This window comes from Ceratotherium simum, chromosome 26, assembly GCF_057802395.1.
Source record: "Ceratotherium simum simum isolate JZ-2026a chromosome 26, ASM5780239v1, whole genome shotgun sequence".
NCBI classification, from domain to species: Eukaryota; Metazoa; Chordata; class Mammalia; order Perissodactyla; family Rhinocerotidae; genus Ceratotherium; species Ceratotherium simum.
In genome coordinates this window covers 35,715,859-35,736,452 of record NC_141925.1, presented here as the reverse complement: position 1 = coordinate 35,736,452, position 20,594 = coordinate 35,715,859, and the positions used below count along the sequence as shown (strand labels likewise).

The 20,594-nt window shown below is 57.6% G+C and overlaps 1 protein-coding gene across 1 annotated transcript in view; it reads left to right on the top strand.

The window, feature by feature from the left end:
* Positions 1-20,594, top strand: part of RADIL (Rap associating with DIL domain) — a 73,372-nt gene that overhangs the window by 43,780 nt on the left and 8,998 nt on the right. The window contains exons 2-8 of the mRNA XM_014795651.2: positions 14-261; positions 1,452-2,084; positions 4,322-4,359; positions 11,122-11,282; positions 16,169-16,281; positions 18,223-18,460; positions 19,235-19,407. Coding sequence (XP_014651137.1) covers positions 14-261; positions 1,452-2,084; positions 4,322-4,359; positions 11,122-11,282; positions 16,169-16,281; positions 18,223-18,460; positions 19,235-19,407 — 1,604 coding nt within the window. The remainder of the gene's footprint in view (positions 1-13; positions 262-1,451; positions 2,085-4,321; positions 4,360-11,121; positions 11,283-16,168; positions 16,282-18,222; positions 18,461-19,234; positions 19,408-20,594) is intronic.

The following is a 20,594-nucleotide window of genomic DNA, read 5'->3' as shown; positions in this document are numbered from 1 at the left end:
GCTTCCGTTTCAGGGATAAACGCCCAGGCCCGGAGGCTGCAGCGGAGCCGCGCCAAGGGAACCCCAGCCCTGGCCCCAGGGGGCGCCCGGAGCCCCCCTCCGCCCAGGCTGCGCCGCACTGTCAGCGAGACCAGCCTGAGCCAGGCCGCCATCCTGCCTGATGCCACCCGGGGCCCCGAGGAACCCAGCCAGGACGCCATGCGCTACTCGCTCTACGAGTCGCCCCACCTGCTCCTTCTGCAGGGCTACAGCCAGCAGCACGTGAGCCGCCTCTCCCCAGCCCAGCTGCCCCGGGAGGCGAGCGGGCGGCCAGCGGGCGGCTCTGGGTGGGAGGCCGCTCTGGCCCTGAGCTGAGTGGGCTGTGAAGTCATGTGGCCACAGTAGCTCTGGCGATGATGGGGCTGTAGGAATGGAGTGGGTGGAGACCACCACGTCGGGCCCATCCTAGACTCTGGAGGAGGGGGAGGGCTTCCCCACCCTCTGCTTCCAGAGCATTCTTTGTTCAGGCCTCAGGAGGAGGCAGCAGGGCACTGTGAGGAGGATCTCCCAGCTCCTGACATATGGGCCCAGTGTTCACCTGTCACCAGGCCCCCTCACAGAGAGTTGTCTACCACCTTCCAGACTGTGCCTCAGGCCACATCCTGCCCTGGCTTTAGGGAAGGGGCTGGGCGGGTGACCAGGGCAGGTTCCAGGGCACAGGTCTGCAGTCTCCTCCAGGTGGTGGCGGATGCCTGGTGAAGGGCTCACGCAGGCTGGGGGCCTCACGCAGCCTCGAGTGTAGTGCAGGACAGCGTTCCCTGAGGAGGCACAGAAAAGAGGCCGCCTGTTCCCCGCACCGCCTCCGCCAGCGTTTCTTACCACTTTCGTCAGAAGCGTGTTGGCTGGACGGGTCTAGCCCTCAGCAGCCCCACCGTGTCGCTGCCCCGTAGAAGTCTGCTCTTCCTTCCTCCTGTTCTCAGAGCTCCCTGCCTGCTCCTCCCTCCGTGCTCACTTTGCGACGTTAGGGCTTCTGGTGCTCAGGTCTTAGAAGGCACCTTTCCTGGCTCAGCTGGAGCAGCGGAGGAGGGGCTTCCACACAGCTGGTCATGGATCACCTGGGGAGGTTGGCAGCGCTTGGTCCGCATCTGTCTACCAGGGCCTGTTTCCAGGTCAGCCCTTGTCTGGCCTCTCGTGTCTCAACACTGGAGTCGCCTCTGGGTCTCTGGTGTGCTGCCGAGGCTGCTCTGGGAAACCTCCTCCCCTGGGACAGGATGGGCACCCAATGTGGGGCGTGCTGGGGACGAGCAGCAGGTTAGGAAGGGGGTCCCCAGCCCGGGACACCGAGAGCCAGGAACAGCAGTCCCGGCCACACAGTTTAGGTACCAAGGACTGGGACACCTTTTTTCTTCCTCTCACTGACTGAATTGCCCGAGGTGGCGTCCTGCCCCTGACGTCTGGTGTTTGCGTTTCAGGACAGCCTGGTGTACGTGCTCAACCGGGAGCGGCACACAGTGGGCCAGAGGACCCCCTCCAGCAAGCCCAGCATCAGCCTGTCGGCCCCCGACATCCTGCCCCTTCACTGCACCATCCGCAGGCGCCAGCCCTCAGGCCGAGAGCAGGCAGGGGGCCGGCTGGTCCTGGAGCCCATCCCCGGGGCGCCCGTCTCCGTCAACTTCTCGGACGTGGGGGGCCAGACTGTAGCGCTGCGCCACGGGGACCTGCTCTCCCTGGGCCTCTACTACCTGCTGCTGTTCAAGGACCCGACGCAGGCCCAGCCCCTGCCCGCCCAGGCCCTGGCCCGCCTGCGGGCTGTACCGCAGAGCTGCAGGATGTGCGGGGCTGTGCTGCGGGCCCGGGGCACCTCCGCCCCCTCGCGCGCCGCCCTCCCCCGGCCGCGGCAGCTGCATCTGGAGTTCGAGCCCGAGGTGGAGGACACGCTGCTGCAGCGGATCATGACGCTGATCGAGCCGGGCGGCGATGACCACAAGCTGACCCCCGCCTTCCTCCTCTGCCTCTGCATCCAGCACTCGGCCACCCGCCTCGAGCCAGGCTCCTTCGGGCAGCTCCTGCTCAAGATAGCCAAGGCGATCCGCGAGACAGTCTGGGTCAGTTGCAGGGGTGGGCGGTTCCACTGTCCAGCGTCCATGGGCCGTGGGAGGAGCTGGGTGGCAGCTGTGGCCGCTGGGGTGGAGGTTGTGAGTCCCTCTTCTATCGGAGGCCAACCTTGGCTTGCCCAACTGGCCACACCTCCCAGCCCATCGGGGAAGCAGCGGCAGCAGGACCACTAGGGAGCCTGGAGTGTCTGCTGCGGCACTTCGACCTTGCAGGGTCAGCCGTGGCCTCATGAGCTCTGGTCCCGTGTCCCTCCCCGTGGCCCAGCCCCGCCCCGCCATGTGCCGAGTCACGAGGTGCCCTGGAGTGCTGAGCTCCCATCTAGCCTGGTGCCCCATACTTTCCGCTGAGAACAGGTTGAGCTGCTGCCATCACCCCACTGCAGAGCCCTCGTCAGCTTGGTGGTGGGAGCACAGAACAGGTCGGCTTCTGTACACTGAAACACTTCCCTCCAGGACAGGGTCTCTAGACTGTGGCACCAGGCATGTTTTGGACAGAATTCCTTGTGGTGGTGCCCACCTGTGCACTGTAGGATGTTGAGCAGCACCCCTGGCCTCCACCCACGACGTGCCAGTCGGACTCCTCCCCTCCCCTCGCAGAAATGGCTCCAGGCACTGCCAAACGTCCCCTGGGGGCCAGAGCGCCCCAGGTGGGCAGCACTGCCGTCGCACAGCCAGCCTGTCCCATAGGGCGAGGGTGGGAGTGAGGGCGAGGGCTGCAGCAGGCTGCCTGGGTCCAGCACTCACGGCCCCCGTCCCTCTCCTGCCCCTCCAGTGACCGGACTCCCTGGGGACCTGAAGGATGGCTAGTGGTCACACACAGTCCTTCAGAGACCCCTGTTCATCTCGGTCCTGCTTACCCCGGGGCAGACCTAGGAAAAGCAAACCATTTGGCTGTGTAGAAACCAGATAGATTCCTCAGATTAAAATCTACATTGAAAATGTTGGAAACTTTTTAAAAGCAAAAGCTGACATGGGCTGCCACTCCAAAAGTTTGTACAAGCGATTCGTGTGCATTGTGGGTTTCCGAGCCATGTCTCCCAGTGTACTGCATGGAATTTGATGTTAGTGTCTCCACGATGTGGTCACTTCCCCTCCATGCAGTCATGTGCACAGGCCAGGTGAAGTCCCTGACATGCGGAAGCCTGCCCGCAGCAGGGTCAGCAGTGACCGAGGGCCTGACGCTAGAGGTTGTAAGTTTCCCCATGAATCACGGCCCTTCCCTGAGCCTGCTCTGGGCCAGACGCTTCCTAGTAAATCAGATAGTGTTTGATTTAATTCTCACACAACCCTGACGACGTGGGTGCCACGTCTCATGTCACAGCTGAGGACACCGAGGCAAGGAGGGTGTAAGAGACTCCTGAAGGATCATGGGGGTGGGTGGTGAACTGGGTTCTGGCCTGAGCCCCTGGGGTGAGCCCTGCCGTCATGGTGCAGGCGTGGACACCGAGGCGAACCCCCTCACCCGGAGTCCGGAGCTTGTCTTAAAGGCGTCTGAATCAGGAGGTGCCTGCGGTGCTCCCCAGCGTGGTGTTGGTAAACCTCCACCCCGTCTGTCCAGAGCCCCTGAAGTTTCATTTGTTCCTTCATTTCCCAGGCATCAGCAGCTCTCTCTCCATTCCTCTGTCCTCACGTTTCTCGTCAGCTACAGGCAAACGTGCGCGTCTTGGAAGAACAAGTAACTGAGTCAGCACTGAGGCTTGCTTCCCAGATAGCAGCTTGCAACGAAAGCAAGAATCGAGAAATGTCTCGATTAAAAGTGATAGAAAATGTCAGCTGACCCTGAGTCCCTGTTGGGACGTTTAAATATATCCGGAAATACTCCAGCACCTGTTCCTCTGCTCGTGACCACCGTGGCTGATGTTTAAAAGTGTATGCATTAAGCTTCACAACAGAGTGTCAGTAGAATCTTAGTTCTGCTGCCTATAAAGTGTTTGGCCTGTCGTTACCCTTTCTTAAATGGCCGGTTATGTAAGCGAGGTGGTTGTGAAATATTTCTATTGTAGGAAATATGTAGATCATATTCGGTGACGGAATGAGAAGATATCAAACCAAATGGAAAAACACTCTTTCCAGCATGGCTTAGAGTAAACAGCACGGTACAGGATGTCTGGCCACGGGGCCGTATTTTTATGTAGATAATGTAATGTGTATTTGGTGGTGTTCTCTTTGAACATAACCTGGGGTATCCTGTTTTTCTCATATTTGCTTTTTTTTCTTTATAATTGTAGGAGAAAACCAAAGAACTGGCGGAGAAGCAGGCGCACCTGTAAGTACGGCCCGGTCCCTGTACGCGCCCACCCCTTAGGCAGCTGGTTCCCAGTGGGCCTGCACTTCCCCATAGAGCTGAGACCCAAGGGGGTCCCCCAAATACTTCCAGGGTCAGCTCTGCGCTTCTGCCAAACTGTCTTTCCATCTCAGAGTGGCGTTTCCACTGCTTTAGTTACCTCCTGGGAAGCTCCGTGTTTGGGGGGTTTCTCCAGGGCGTCCATAGGTGGAATGGGCCAGCCTCTGTGAGGCCTCCTCCACTCTTCTCGTCCCTTCCCCTCGTTACCTGCTTCTCCAGGGAAAGGCACGACTCCCTGTGTTGAGAGAGGGCAGCACATCTCCACTCTCCAACGTCTGTTTTCATAAAAGCACTATTTCTAGACTTATACACCGCTGGGGAGACTCGGGGAAACTATTTGGCATTAACAGTAAGGACGTGCACGTCCCGGGACCCAACAGTCCCACTCTCGAGTGGACGGTGCAGAGAAACGCCTTCACACGGAGGGCAGGACACATGTGCTCAAGGCCTTGTCTGTAAGCGCAAGAGCTAGGGGCACCCACGTGTCTGTGGCAGGGGAAGGGCAGCGTACTGGTGCAGGGGACACTGGGCAACAGTGACAGCAAAGGAGCTGCTGCCACGTGCTCCCTCAGTGCAGTGGACTCTAAAGCCTTACATACATATAGACACGCATGTGAAGTCCAGCTAAGCCCTCCCGTGTAAGAACACATGTATGTGGTGACACCCCAAGGCCGAGCCGAGGGGAAGGTGATGGTCGCTGCCCATCGTGGGGGAAGGACACGCGGGGCCTTGAGTCCCACCGCGGCGCTCAGAGGTTTGCTTCATTCCTGTTCATCCTCATGTATAAAGCCAGGCCATTTATAAAGCACGTTGCTGCCCTGTGTGCTTGCTTAGATGCCCTCCGCGGTCCTGTGAGGGAGACAGGAGGAGGTACCATCACCTCCCGCTTTCAAAGAAAGGAAGTAAAGGTGTCGAGAGAGAGATGGAAGCCTCCGTAAGGAGCAGCAGAGCTTCGGAGTTGCCCACTGCCCTGCCCAGGCTGGAAGTTTAGCCCAGAATTCCTGTCACTCCCAGTGTGCGCTCCCTGGCTCCTGTTGACATCAGGACGCTGGAGCGACATCTGAATAATTGTGCGCTGATGGGTGACGGGGCTCTGAGGCTGGAGTTGCTCTGCCGCCCAGCTCCACAGTCGTGGGGCTCAGTAGAGGCCACTGGGGGACACTGCGTCGGAGGATGATGAGCAGCTTGCCAGTGTGGAGAGTATGGCAGAGGCATAAGTGCACTCGGTGGAGTCCTACACCGTCTGGGTTTTCTGTTTGGGGGGGAGTTTAATGGGGGAGTGGCCTTGAGGCTGAGTGATAGGTGAGGGGCCACCCCCGCCCCAGCTTGGCCCCAGGACAGCTGGGGTCCCAGGTTGAGGTAGAGTGTGGAGGTGATGGAGCTGGGGTTTTAGGGGTGTGCCCAGCCCTCATCCTCCCATCACAGTGTCTGTCTGCTGGGGGTGGGGGGCGCTGCTGGGCCCTTTAGCACTGTGCTCCCGCTGACAGGAGGAACCAAGGCTTCCCTTCTGCAACTCATGCTCATTCTGTGTTTTCCAGAACTTGTATCATTAAGGCCTAAAAACAGCCCTGTGTCCATCTCCAGTGAATGCTCTTTTTTTCCCCGTTTTTTAAAATTATGAATCACTTCCACAATACAGAAAAGTATAGAATATATCAGTTACCCATGCACCCACGCCTGAATTTAACGTTATCAACATTTTGCCCCATTTGCGTCAGATCTTTGGGTCATGTGCTTCTCTTTAAATTTCAAGTGACTGTTGGATTTTGCTAAATGCTTTTTCTGCGTCTGTGATCATCACACGATTTTTCCCTTGAATCTGTGAATGTAGGTCCTACATTAGGTTTCCTGAGCCGTGATTGAATTCCTGGGAGTAAACCCTTCATGACCATCCATTTTTTTAGCACGGCAAGATACGGTTTGTCGGCATTTTAATTAAGATTTTCCCATCTGAATTCGTAGGTAAAATTGGTCTGTGAATTGATGTTTTTTGTGTTGTCCTCGTCTGATTCTAATCACAAGGTGCACAGAAAATGAGTCGGGCGGGCTTCACTGCTTTCAGTTCCTGGGACCGCTTAGTTAGACCTGAGGATGTGGGTGGGCCTCAGGGCTCAGCGGGGAGGAGCGTGTAGAGACATCCGGGCTGGGCCTCTGGGGCACCGAGATCTGTCTGCTGGCTCCATTTCTTTAAAGATTATTGGTTTAGGGCCGGCCCCGTGGCTTATCGGTTAAGTGCACGCGCTCTGCTACTGGCAGCCTGGGTTCGGATCCCGGGCGCGCACCGATGCACGACTTCTCCAACCATGCTGAGGCTGCGTCCCACGTACAGCAACTAGAAGTTGTGCAACTATGACGTACAACTATCTACTGGGGCTTTGGGGAGAAAAAGGAGGAGGATTGGCAATAGATGTTAGCTCAGAGCCGGTCTTCCTCAGCAAAAAGAGGAGGATTAGCATGGATGTTAGCTCAGGGCTGATCTTCCTCACAAAAAAAAAAAAAAGATTATTGGTTTTTTTTTTTTTTTTTTAAAGATTTTATTTATTTATTTTTTTCCCCCAAAGCCCCAGTAGATAGTTGTGTGTCACAGCTGCACATCCTTCTAGTTGCTGTATGTGGGACGCGGCCTCAGCATGGCCGGAGAAGCAGCGCGTCGGTGCGAGCCCGGGATCCGAACCCGGGTCGCCAGCAGTGGAGCACGCACACTTAACCACCAAGCCACGGGGCCGGCCCAGATTATTGGTTTATTTAGTTTTCAATTTTGTCTTAAGTTGATTTAGTAATTTTTACTTTCCTAGAAAATTATCTATCACGTGTTTTCAAAGTTATTAGAATAAAACTGTTCGTCATAATCTCTTATGACTTCTTCATACAATATCCTCCTGTTTAACCTATTGTATTTATATCTTTTCTCTTTTCCCGCTTCTTTGGTTTATTTTCCCAGGCATTTGTCTGTTATCAGTTTAAAAGAACTGATTTTGTTGTTTCTGCTTACTTTTTCTTTGATTTCTATTCCGTTAACCTCTTTATTATTTCCTTATTCTTTCATAATTTCTATTTTAATTCTTCTTTGATTCATGAATTGTTCTGAAAGTTTTTTGAATTTTCCTTTAATTTTTATTAGCAAAAATGTATTTGATTTTGTTTTCAGTAATAATTTCTATGTGCTTCCCAAATGGATTTAAAAAAAAAATTGTATCAGAGCGTCATTGATTTGATTTGATCTATTTTTTAATTTTATTGTGGTAAGAATACCTCACATGAGAACTACCCTCAACAAATTTTCAAGTGTACAATACAATATTGATAACTATAAGCACAATGTTTTATAGCAGAGCTCTAGAACTTATTCATCTTGCATAATTGAAACTTTATGCTCATTGATTAGCAATTTCCCATTTCTCCCTCCCCCTCCACGCTGGTAACCACCATTCTACTCTCTGATTCCATGAGTTTGACTATTTTAGACGTCTCTTGTAAGTGGAATCATGCAATATTTGTCCTTCTGTGATTGGCTTATTTCGCTTAGCATATGTCTTCAAGGTTCATCCATGTTGTTGCATATTGCAGGATTTTCTTCTTTTTTAAGGCTGAATAATATTCCATTGTATTATATACCAGATTTTCTTTATCCATTCATTTGTTAATGGACATCGTTGGTGGATGAACATTGGGTGCTAATCTCTCTTGGAGATCCTGATTTCAATTCTTTTGGATAAATACCCAGAAGTGGAATTGCTGGATCATTAATGTAGTTCTATATTTAATTTTTTGAGGAACTTCCTTACTGTTTTCTGTAGTGGCTGCCTCAAGTTACATTCCTACCAACAGGGCACAGGGTTCCCTTTTATCCACATCCTCACTGACACTTGTTATCTCTTGTCTTTTTGATGATATTCTAACAGGTGTGAGGTGATATCTCATTGTGGTTTGATTTGCATTTCCCTGAGGATGAGTGATGTTAAGCATCTTTTCATATACCTGTTGGCCATCTGTGTGTCTTCTTTGGAGAAATGTCTATTTAAGTATTTAACTTATTTTTTAATTGGGTTATCAGTTTTTTTGCTTTTAAGTTGTAAGAGTTCCTTATATATTTTGGATATTAACCCCTTATCTGATATGTGGTTTGCAAATACTTTCTCCCATTCCGTAGGTTGGCTGTTCACTCTGTTGATGGTTTCCTTTGCTGTGCAGAAGCTTCTTAGTTTGATGTAGTCCCACTTGTTTATTTTTGCTTTTGTTGCCTGTGCCTTTGGTGTCATATCCATGAAATCACTGTCCCCACTTGGTGTCCACCTGAAGGGGTGGGACGGGCCCTGCTGCACCTTGTTTGTGTCCCAGAGCATGTGGCCCGGGGCTGGCAGGTGGCACGCACTTGATGCTAACCTCACTGGGACTCGACACCGAAACTCTAGTTGGCAATGCCTGGTGGTTTATTTTCCAGTAGCGGCCTATCGTCCCTTTGAGTCCTGGGTGAAACTGAGAAGGACAATGAATGTTGAAAACAAAATGGACTTAGGCTCTGAAGAGCCAGATTAATCCTCTTTAATGACCTAAAACTCTTTATGCCCGTGTGCATATATGTGTGTAATTCAAACCAGTGTGGAGATGGGGAAGGGGAACAGGACTTCAAGCCCTGCCAGGTAGGCGGGTGCGCTGCGGCGGCTGGCAGACCTACTTAGCAGCGGAAACAAGGAGACGCCGTCTGAAGCCAGTTCCTTCCCTCCCCGGGAGAAGGACAGAGAGAGAGGGCACATTGTTTGTGGACAAAAGCGAAGTTACGTCAGAGAGAACAACACACTGTAGGCTCAAGAGGAACGTGGGAACCAGAGCCTGAGGTCCCCCTCGGCCCACGTGGGCTGCTCAGCAGGAGATGGGCACAGAGGGGGATGAGACCTCATCAGGGGACGGACATGGAAGGGGACATGGCCTCAGCAGGGGATGGACACGGAGGGGGATGAGGCCCCAGCCCTCCCTGGACACTTCTTCACAAAGCCCACCACCAGTGTGGCCCCAGTGGCTTTTCTCATGGGTTTGATTCCCCAGGACCCCTCAGGCACAAGGGTCACTCTGACTCCCGTGAGTCCCTGAGCTGCTCCGAGGTTGCGAGCCTGCCAGGCAGGATTCAAGAGCCTGCGCACTTGCCCGGCCTGGGGGACAGCACTGTCCTTCACGACACCCTATACCCACCTGGCTCGCCCTTCAGAATCCACCAGTAAGAGACACTGCGTTGGTGAGGGGTCCCTGGGACCGCTGGACAGCCCGCGTCACCCCCAGACAAAACCAAGTCACATCTGGGTGGTTTGATTTGCTTGTAAACGGATCTCTGCTCACCTGTCAGAAGTGTCCACCAGGTGTGGTCATGGCAGCGATGAATACACCATCCTGGCTGCTGGAACCCAGGGGGTCGGGACAGTCTTATTGTGGCCATCAGACAGCACAGCCTGCTGAGCGCTCACCGCTGAGTTGGGTGCCTTGAGGAGATGAGGAATTGTGCCCAGAAAGACATGGGGGCAGCATTTTAAATTGAGGACTGTCTGGGAGCTCAGCATAGCCTCACCATGCTCACCCCTCAGGCTTTTCAAGAGGCGGGTGTAGGAGAGTACCAGGAAGCTGCCTGTCACATAGCCGGTGACTCTCAGACACGAGGTCCAGGGCCCTAGGGGCTGGTGCATGAGAGACCCGCCTGACCGTGGAGACTGCCATCGAGGGAGGCAGTTACCAGTTACCTGATGTTACCACTGTCCCCTGGAAGGGGAGTGCTGAGCCTGGAGGTGGCCGGCCTAGATGGGACGAGTGCCACCGGGGCCCCCTCCACCCCAGGCTGGCTGTCCCCCAGGGTTGTAATGAGGATTAGAGGGCCAGGCAGGGCCTAGCTCCGTGCCTGGCAGGTGGGAGCTCTCTCTGTTTTAACTAACGGAGTGACACGCGTGCCTCTGCGGTGAGAGAATCACACAGTGCGAGGAGTTTGTGACATAAACCCTGCCCATCACTCCAACCCCAACCCCAGCCCCAACCCCAGGCAGGTCTCAGGGGCAACCTCCATTAACTGTGGCCATTTTTGGTTTTCCTGATGATTGCCTCTAAATCTTCAAATAACATGCTTTGATCGCTGCCTCTTGAGTCATGACTTTAGGTGCTGTCCTCTGGCTGCCCGCTGTAATGGGGAGCACTTAGCGACCCTGCCTGTGCACCTGCCAGAGGAGTTATGTCACTGTCTCCTCTGTTACTTACGTCATTAACTTAAATAAGACACTGAAACTCATACCTCTTGTTCTTACATAACACACTTAAACCCATGTTTCCTGTTCTAACAGCCGTGTACCGTATCCCCCTGCCGTGCACACACACACATTTGCACACACTCTCTCTTTAACATCACAGCTGTTTCATTATCTAGTTCCAAAAGAGAGGATATGAACAGTTTGTTTACCAGAGTCTTTTGCCAATGGCTGTGGCCCCTGGCGGCCCTTCCTGCTCGGGTTTGTGGACGCGCCTCTGGCTCCAGGTGTCCAAGGGGGCAGGTATCTCTGTCCAATTTCCCAGCCTCACGTTGGCAGGGTGACGAATCGTAGTTGTTTTTGTTAGTTATCGAAACTAACATCTTCGTGTGCAGAGTAGCTAATTCAGCCCCCCTGGGTGATGGGCCACCTCCAGGCCTAACTCTTAGCCTTTCCCTCTTGGCAGCCAGGAGCCCCTCTCCTTGGCCGGCTTTACCATGGCGGGCCTGGTTCCAGACCTGCAGCACATTCTCTTCTGGATGTCCAACTCCGTGGAGCTTCTGTACTTCATCCAGCAGCAGTGCCCGCTCTACATGAAGAGCCTAGAGGAGGAGCTGGACGTCACAGGTGAGGCTTGTGTTGCTCCCTCCACACTGCGCTGGCGCTGCCAGGTGGGGAGAGTGGGGTGGGAGTGGTGTCACCCTGCTGTCCCCGGGTCGAGTTGGCCACTAGAACAGAGATGGATTCATGTCGGGGGCTTCCTCTGAGAGGGAGGTGACGCCGATGGTTGGGCTAGTCTGGGCCCTCTTGTCCACGGCACGTCAGCACTGTCCGTCCCTGTCGTTCCGTGGACTCAGCACAGCCCCACTGTTGTGCCTGAGGGAGGCCAGGGGGACACAGGTCACTCACAGGACACTGGCAGAGAGCACGGCACATCGGCCCTCAGCCACCATGCCTTACAAGATGCACGCAGTTTCAGAAGGGAAGCACGTTGCCAGTAAGAGCTCTAAAACTGTATGATGCATCTTGACTTCAGAAACTAAAATGTGGGAAAATGTACATCTTAGAGTTTATGAAATACAGTGTAGATGCTGAAAACACTAAGTTGAGAGAGTGACTGACTGGGGCAGTCTGGGAGGACTTCCTGAAGAGGGGGGCATTTGGCCGGCCCCAGAGGCCTGGGTGGGATTTCAGCTGGTGTGTGTCTGAGCAGGGCTGTGCAGGGACTGGAGAGGCGTGGTGGGTCCTGGAACAGAGCCAGGAAGGAGCAGCAGGACCGTCCTGCGGTGGGACGGGATGTAACAGCCGGGCGCCCAGGGGCTAGGGCCACAGCCTCACGTGGCTGAGCTTGGTTTTGTCCAGCATACCCTCGCTCTGCCGTGGCTCAAACAAAGCCATTCCCTTCCCTCCCTCCTGTCTGTGGGCCTCAGGCTGGCCCGGCCACACCAGGAGCTGTAGGGATCCTGGGCAGCGGGGCTGGGCGGGCGGCTCCGAGGCCCTGGCTGCAGCCAGAGGCTGCCCTCGGAGCCGGGAGGGAAGCCAGGTGGGCGGGGCGGAGCTGGCCCTGGCTCCCCCGTGGGCTCTGTCTGCAGACGCTGCCCTGTATCTCTGTGTGCTCAGCCATGTCCCCAGGAGGTGGCAGCGGGCTCTGTGTGAAAGAGCCCGAGAAAACAAAGTCAGCACGAGGCCCTGGACCTTCCCCGGTCCACGCTGGGACCTGCTGTGTCCCCACTGCCATCGGGCTAGATTTCCTGAGAGGAGGGGCTCTTGGTGGCCGACAGGGAGGGCGGTCGTCTGCAAGGTGAAGACCGTCCTGCTCTGCACTTCAGGAGGCCTGTGCTCGTTGGTCCCCGGGGAGCTGGGCTGGGTCTCGGCGGGAAGCCTGGCCAAGCCGGGGCCCTGTGGGGTCCGAGCAGGGCCTGGGGGTTTGGGGGTGAGAGAGTGGAGCAAGCGGGGTCTGTCTGTCTTCCTCTTGTCAGTCGTGGCTTCTTAGTGTTCCCTTATCCCCCTAGCTCACAGTACAGGGGACAGCAGGAACCTTCTTGGGCTCCCAGGGCCTCGGAATCTGGGCTCCTGTGGGTATGTGGAGGGAAGCTCTGGATCCTTGTGTGTCCCTGGGGGCATTCCAGGCCTGCTGGCCTGTCGTCTCCACCCCTTGTTCCCTGGGGTGGACATTGTGAAAGGCGCCCAGTGAGACCTTCTGGGGCAGGGCAGCTGCTCTCTGTCCATGAGGCCTGGATCTGAAGCAGACCTGTCATCTGGCTGTTTCCCCTGAAGGTGGCATACACGCCTGCACCTGCATGCTCTCCGAAGCCAGGGCCCCCTCCAGCATCCTGGTGCTCTCCGGCCTGCAGGGCCTTCATCACCTCTCTCCAGACCCCGCTTGTCCCCTCGGAGGCCCCAGCCACCCAGGACCGGCATCGCAGGCACCTCAGTGGGTGCTGAGTGGAGGAGACTTTTCTGGACTTGGCGTTGGCCAGCGAGCACCTGGGCCTCTGGCTTGTCTCCAAGTGCATGTTGTCCTTCTGTGTGAGGTGTCAGGAGGTCAGGGGTGTGGGTAGGGAGGCCCGTTTATTTTGGTTCCAGCAGGAAGAGTCAGCTGGGAGAACCAACGCCCCCCATGACCCGCCCCACTCTTGGGTGAGTCCTGCTGACCCTCCTTGTCTGGCCTTATCTCAGAGGCCGTGTGGAGACGCTGTGGTCCTGAGGCCCCACTGGGCCAGCCTCGTCCCAGCTGGGTTAACGTGTTCTACACAGGGACCTGCATCTGGCTGGTTTTCATGGGAAAAGCTGCTGAGGGCCGGTGGGGGCTCTGCTTCCTTAGCCGCTGCCTCTGCTCCGAGGAGGAAGTTATTTTTGGTGCGGGGCCTGGATGTCGTGTAGTCCAGTTGATGCTGGGAGGGTGAACACTCGGACGCCCGGGTCCCGCCTCTGCCCGCGCTGGACCCCACGGCCGAGGCAGCCATGCGGGATCTGAGCGTCCCGGAGACCATGTCCCGTGCGGTGCAGGTGCTGGAGAGCTCAGAGGAAAAAGAACATCAGCCAGAGGGCGAAGGAAAGGTTGGAGCCGGCGTTTCAGCCTCCTGACCCTCAGCAGGAAATCTCTGTGGGAAGAATTCTAAAAACAGAGATGTCACGTCCTGAGAGCTGGAAAAATCCTTTTTCATTCCCCAAACAGTCTTGTTTGTCTGAAGCTCTTATCCAGGAGGCCTCATTCGCAGGGGCAGTTGAGAGATTAGCCCATATGAGGGGAGATGTTTATTTTATCCATTTAAAATTCCCCTATAAGTCTTCGAGGCTCTGCCTTAGCGCCTGTAGATTTGGGGGGGTTTCCTCAGGTGCCCAGAGGGGCAGCCTCCGTCCTGGGGGGTCAGGAGCCAGCGTTGGGGGGAGGGAGGGAGGCTGCGGGCCCTGATCCTCTGAAAGGCCCATGTGGGTGTCAGCTCAGTGGGAAGCCCCGGGAAAGCCCACCCCACAGAGAGAAGCCATCAGGTGGCTTTTAGATGACATCCGAGGGATCCGTGTGGCCCCTGCTGGGAGCCTGCCCCTCGGCCGTCCTCTGCGGAATCCTGGCCTCCGCCTCTTTCTGCCATCCCTCCTGCCGCAGAGCCCCGTACATCCACACGAGGGGCGTGGGTCTGCCTTCTCAGACAGGCAGGCGGCATGGGGGGCTGCAGGTCAGTGCCCCTGCCCCATGCACAGGCCCTGCTGCCGTGAGAGGACTGGGGCTGGGTTCTCAGCCTGTGTTCCCACTGCCTTCCGCTGGCTGTGAACACGCTGGGTCTACGCAGGTTCCGCTCAGCAGTGGGGCCCGCCTTGTGTGTTGCTGTAGGCCTAGAGCCCTGTGGAAGAAAGAGCACAGCCAGCCCACAGCCAGCAGCCTGTTAAGAACCTCTTACTCCCCCAGAGCCGGGGCCCCTCAAGCCTCCTGATTTGCCTCTCCCCCGAGGCCCAGTGAGGCTGCGGGGAGCAGCCAGACCCTGCCAGGGTCGCCAGTGAGACCAGCACCCACATCGCAAACGAGACCCCACAGGCCCAGCTCTGGCGAGGACCCCGGGAGGTTGGGCCGGCCTCTGGCTGCCTGGTGCAGGTGGTTCTTGGGGAGTGAGCCCTGAGAGGGCTCTCCGGGCTGAGGGGCAGGAGAGCCCCTGCGCTTGAGGGAGAGGTGCTGTGAACAGCAGGTCCAGGTGTGTGCAGGGCGGGGCTCTGATGGGCTCGCACACGGTTTCCTTTCTGTTCACCCAGCAGCAGGGCGGCTGATCTTGTGCTCCCGGGAGGCCCGGCTTACTGCTTGGAACAATTTGTGGCCCGGTCAGACCCAGCGCCTCCCTCTCCGCCTGAAAGGCGATCCCCGGATGGTGGGGCCAGGCTCTGCCTTAATCAGAAGGCTGCAGGGACGGGCCCTGAGCAAACAGCACTGGGGCTGGACTGGGACGGGGCTCAGCGTGGACGCCCGTGCCACCTGCACTGGACACAGTGCTGTGGCCCCTGGCCTGCCGCTCCTTGTAATGAAGAAGTGAGGGTTCCAGAGGGTGAAGGACAAAGGGGGGCGTCCAGCATCCAGTCCCTTCCCCTGAGTGCTGGGAGGACCCCAGGCATTGATACCACATGCCTCCCCATATTCTGGAAGGCCCCCTCAGTGGGTCCACCCTGTTGGAGGCTTCTGGTTTTCGGGGCCGTTTGCCATTCTGGCCCCTTGTCCTTTACAGGAACCCCTCCAGAGGCAAAGGATCACCTGGTGTCCGCTGACACCCCCACCCTGCTGGGCAGGCCCCCCCTACCTGCCCCCCAGTCTCAGCTCCAGCCACAGCCGCCCGGCTGCTGGCCCCAGCCTGGGGAGGCCCACTCCTCAGGGCCTGTTGTTTCCAGTGCCCCGTGCAGAGCCAGGGCTCCCTCCCTCTGTGTGGCTGTTGAGGGCCTGGGGTCTCTGCTCTGGTCTAACAACACAGCGGCGTCTTCCCTACAGCCTCTCCTGGTGCTGGGAGGAAACCGGGGACATAGACGGTTGGGTTTCCCCCTTCTTGGAAAAATGTCATGATTCCATGGAGCGATGGTCTCCTTAGGAGCTTTGGCCAGGTGTTCCTTTGACCTGTGTCCTGAGTGAGAAGTGACCGGCGGGGCAGTTGCGGAGGAATCTGCTGTGGTGGGGGCAGTTGGTTTTCACAGAAAATGTATCCAGAATCTATGAGTTAATGAGCTTCTGATGTGTTGGTATCGATTTTGCATTGACATGCTTGGAAGTTTGATGCCTGCACGTCTCGGCCATGTCATCCAGCGTCTCAGGGCCCTGGGGACCCTGGGAGGGTGTGGCAGGCAGGGTCAGGGTTGGCCCCGGCTGCTCTGTGACTTTGGCTTATCACATTTTCCAAACTCAAGACTGGAGCGTCGGGCAAGTGCACTCAGGAGGTAACTGGGCCGATGTTTGAAGTCGCTCCTGTTCCGCAAGGTTTCTGCACGCACACTGAGGCCCAGCCGTCGCCCCGGTAACCGCCTGTGCTGCTGTCTCCCTGCAGGCTCGAAGGAGTCGCTGTTCTCCTGCACCCTCACGGCCAGCGAGGAGGCCATGGCGGTGCTGGAGGAGGTCATCCTGTACGCCTTCCAGCAGTGCGTGTACTATGTCTCGAAGGTACGGCACGGGGCTGCTCGTTGGAGGAATCCTCACGGCTCTCCTAGGGAAGTTTGGGGGGCCCAGGAGGGGGCGGTGAGCTTTCCCCACCCATCACCCGAGGGTTTTGACCTCTAAACTGGCCACCTCTGCCCACCTGAGCAGTTCCTCCTGCTCCTCGCTCCCTGTCACTCTTGTTGCATGAACCATCCGCCCCAACTCGGGGGCCAGCAGTGTGGGAGAGATGGAGCGGCGGCTGCTCTGGGCAAAATGACTGAGAGGTGGAATGGCTGCACGGCAGTGCCAGGCTGCGGTGGGCGACGGCTCTTCCCCTGGGCTCGCTGTCCCAGCACTCTGAGGGGGTGGGCAGCAGCGCATGGGCCCCAGACCCCGTCAGTCACTGAGCCGTGTCAGGAGTCTCAGGACTCGGGGCTGAGCGGAGGGCAGGCCTGGGGTATGAGGCAGACCCACAGCTCTGGCGCCCTCTGCAGCCTCCTGGCCTTGGCTTTCGCCTGTCCAAGCCGTGGTTTCCTCTGGACAGTGGGGTTCTGCAGTGTCCTTGGCTGAGCGGGCTGAGGGTCAGCGGGACAGTGTGCAGCAGCCCAGAGGGGGCGTCCATCGCCACAGCTGTTACTAGGGAGGGCCTGCTGGTCAACTCTATTCAGGGACAAAATGTGATGGTAACAGTCACCCTTCATTCTAAAGAGAGCCCCCAATTATGGAAGAGCCCCTCGAGGTGCCCCTTACTGATGCACCCTACAAGGCCCAGCGCTGGGAGGAGGAGTTGTCATCCATGAGGCATCGGCCTGTGGGGGGCGCTGTGGCCTTTCACCCACTCCCCACCCCACCAGCTGACCCAGAGGGACCCCAGAGGGTCACTTCTGGAGATTGATTGGCAAAAAGGCAAGCCTAGCATCCACCCAGTCGATGGCGCTGTTCCTCCCTGAGCAGGGGCGAGTGGGCCTGGGCCAGAGGGGACAGCCCCTTCCCTCGTGTTGGCACGGCCAGGGCACAGGGGTGTCCTGGGTCCCCATCCCTGCGGACCCCCGGGAAGTACCTGAGCCCGGCTGTCTTTTCGGTGGCCCACCAAAGAGGAAGGCCCGGGGGGCTTGGAGGAGCCCAGGCCGGGGGCTGGGCAGGAAGGGGTGCCTGAGGGCTCTATGGGACAGGTATGTGTCCCCCATGGGCCCTGCTGGCCATCGCGGTGACCAGAGAGGGTGTTAGAGCCACTAGGTAAGAGGAGCCACTTATCCCACCCCAGCACACGGGGGCAGGAGGGAAAGTGCAGAGAGGAGGCAGCCTGAGGCAGGCGGCCCCCAACTGGGGGAGCCTGAGGGACGTGCTAAGACTGAGAACTTGGTTGGATTGTGTGGCGGATAGTCCAGTGGGAAGGAAGAGGGTTGGATACAGCACTTTGGGGACAGTGATTGGAGAAGAAAATGACACCCTGTTTGTTCCAAATGGAGTTCAGACAGTTGAGTAAACCAGTTCTGGGGTCAGTTAACTAACTGGCTGCCTGGGGTCCTGTGTTAAGAAGGATTCTGAGGTTGCATCTTGGCTGGACAGGAAGGAGCCCCCGTCCCCTGCCCCACATGCCCGTATCTGCCCTGGGGGTCCGAGTGGGGATGTTACTGCCCTGGACAGAGCATCCCAGGGTCACTCTGTGGTGCAGTGGCCGAGAGTGACACCTTTGCTTATTTCTGCGGAGCAGCCGTTGATGCCCAGTCACCTCTGAGAAGAGTGTGGGCGCCTGTCGTTCTGCACGGAGTGTGGTCCCCTTAGGTACCTTCGACCAGACAGGTGCCTTGATCCCCAGGGTGCTGCACCCGGTTCGGCTTGGCGTGAGGGGTGCTCTTGGTGCCGGGGGCGCTGTCCCAGGGGGTCCCGTTCAACCAGACGTGGGATCTGGGAGCTCGTTAGGCCAGGAACCGCAAATGGCGCTGGTGTTTGCTCTCACCCCAGACCCTGTACGCCTGCCTCCCGGCCCTGCTGGAGTGCCCCCCTTTCCAGACGGAGCGCCGGGAGAGCTGGTGCTCGGCCCCCCAGCTGCCCGAGGAGCTGGGGCGCGTCGTGTCTGTCTACCAGGCCGCCCTGGACCTCCTGCGGCAGTTCCAGGTGCACCCCGAGATCGCCTCCCAGGTGCTGGCCTACCTCTTCTTCTTCTCCAGCACTCTGCTCTTCAACCAGCTCCTGGACAAGGGTGAGGGGCCTGGGGGGCCGGGGACCCGCATTCCTTCAGGAAATGCCCAGCGTGTCCTCCCTGGAGGCCAGCGGGCCGAGCCCTCAGAGACGCCTCCTGAGGACGGCTCTGCCAGGGTCAGGGCCTCTTGCTCCGTGGGGGTCTGGGCTGGTGCGGTGGCGGGAAGGCAGGCAGGAGATGTTGCAGAGTGGATCCCCGCAGGAGCAGGAGCCGAGAGGCCCCAGGGTAGGGTGGGGGTGGGGTCTGTGTCCTCTGAAGGCCCGTTTTATCCCCACACAGCCCCACAGGCCCTGTGAGAGGGGAGGGAACAGGCTCAGGGAAGTGACGTGACCTTTGACCCTGACCTTGCTGTGCCCGGTGCTCCTCATTGCAGACCCTCCTCCATCACCCTGCCCCCGGGCTCAGGGCGCCAGTTACTTCCAGCCAGGGGCACTGCTGGGGCACAGGGAGAAGAGAGTGGGGACGAGCCCACAGCACATGCATGTCACCAGCGTGGACTTCCCAGGCTGTGGGGGTCCGCAGGGCGGGATGGGGTGGGAGCAAGGGGTCTTGGCTGTAGGCCTGGACCACGTCCCTTTGCTCTTGGGATCCAGTGGCTGTCACAGCCCCTCCCTGCCCTGCCACCTTCACCTCTTGTGTCTGTCCTCATAGGCCTGGAGCTGGGGGAGGGCAGGCGCTGGGGGCCAGCTGGGGCCTGGCTCCCTCTGGGGGAGGGCGGGCAGCATCCCTGCTCTGCGAGGAGCAGCCGGGGCATTGCCTTCCCTCCCTCCCCAGGTCCCTCTCTGAGTTGCTTCCACTGGCCCAGAGGCGTCCAGGCCTGCGCCCGCCTGCAGCAGCTCTTGGAGTGGATGAGGAGCACTGGCTTTGGGGAGGCCGGAGAGCACTTCTTCCGGAAGCTTTCCTGCACACTCAACCTGCTGGCCACGCCCAGTGCCCAGCTCATCCAGGTAGGAGGGGAAGACCCACCAAGTGCAGTGGGGTGCAGGGTCTGGGGGCCACGTGTTGTCACTCTTGGGTCACCAGCTTACAAACCAGCCCGGGGGGGACCTGGCTTCTGGGCCTCAGAGAACTTGCAGAGTTGCTTCCATTCCACAGCCATCCCCACCTGTGGACAGGGTAATGGCCCCAAAGTTGTCTGTGTCTAGTCCCTGACCTGCGACTGTATGAGCACAGGGGGCTCTGCAGATGTGGTTAAAGTTGAGGCCCCTGAGACGAAGAGATTGCCCTGGGTGACCCTGTGGGCCCAGTGTAATCACGAGTCCTTAAGAGTGGAGGAGGGGTCAGAGAGACAGGACAGTAGAAGAAAGAGGGCTGAACCCGCCATTGCTGGCTCTGAACATGGAGGGAGGGGCCATGGACCAAGGAGTGTAGTGGCCTCCAGAAGCCACGAGCAGCCCTCAGCTGAAGGCCAGCATGGACACAGGGACCTTGGTCTTACAACCACAAGGAAATGAATTCTGACAACCCACCTGAGCCAAGAAACGGATCCTGCCCTGGAGCCCCCAGAAGGAGCGCAGCCCTGCCCACACCTCGATTTTAGCCCCATGCGACCATGCTGGATGGCTGACCCCCAGAGCTGTAAGATTATACATTTGTGTTTCTCTAACTGCTAAGTTTGTGGTCATTTGTACAACAGCAACAGGAGACTAACGCACCGCCTCCCTCCTCCCTCACCGGCTGCCTCACAGACACAGTCCTCACAGACAGTCAACCAGTGGTGATCCTTTCCTGCCCGGGATAGACACAGAACAAGCCCCAGGAATGAGGGTGACAGTGTCTGCAGGGCAGCCCAGGATGAAGTCTGGGCTGAGGGGGAGCCACGGGGGCTGTTCTGCTGCTGCTGCCTTTCCTGTGGGGCATTTGCCTCATCGTGGGCAGCATCTGTATGAGGCTGAGAATCCAGGCTTTGTCCAGGTAGGGGCCAGAGCAGGAGGAGAGAGCCCACACAGAGACACACGTGAGATACTTGAGGGGCCTGAGGTGCATGGTGGTTTTCCCCTCGTGACATGTGCCAAAATTCTGAAGCTCCGGGGTGTGGGGTGGGAAGGGCTTTAATACTAAGCAAAAATCTCTGAAAAGCAGAGTGGAACTGTGGGAGTCTCACAATGCTGAGGAGCAAATATTAGCATTCAGG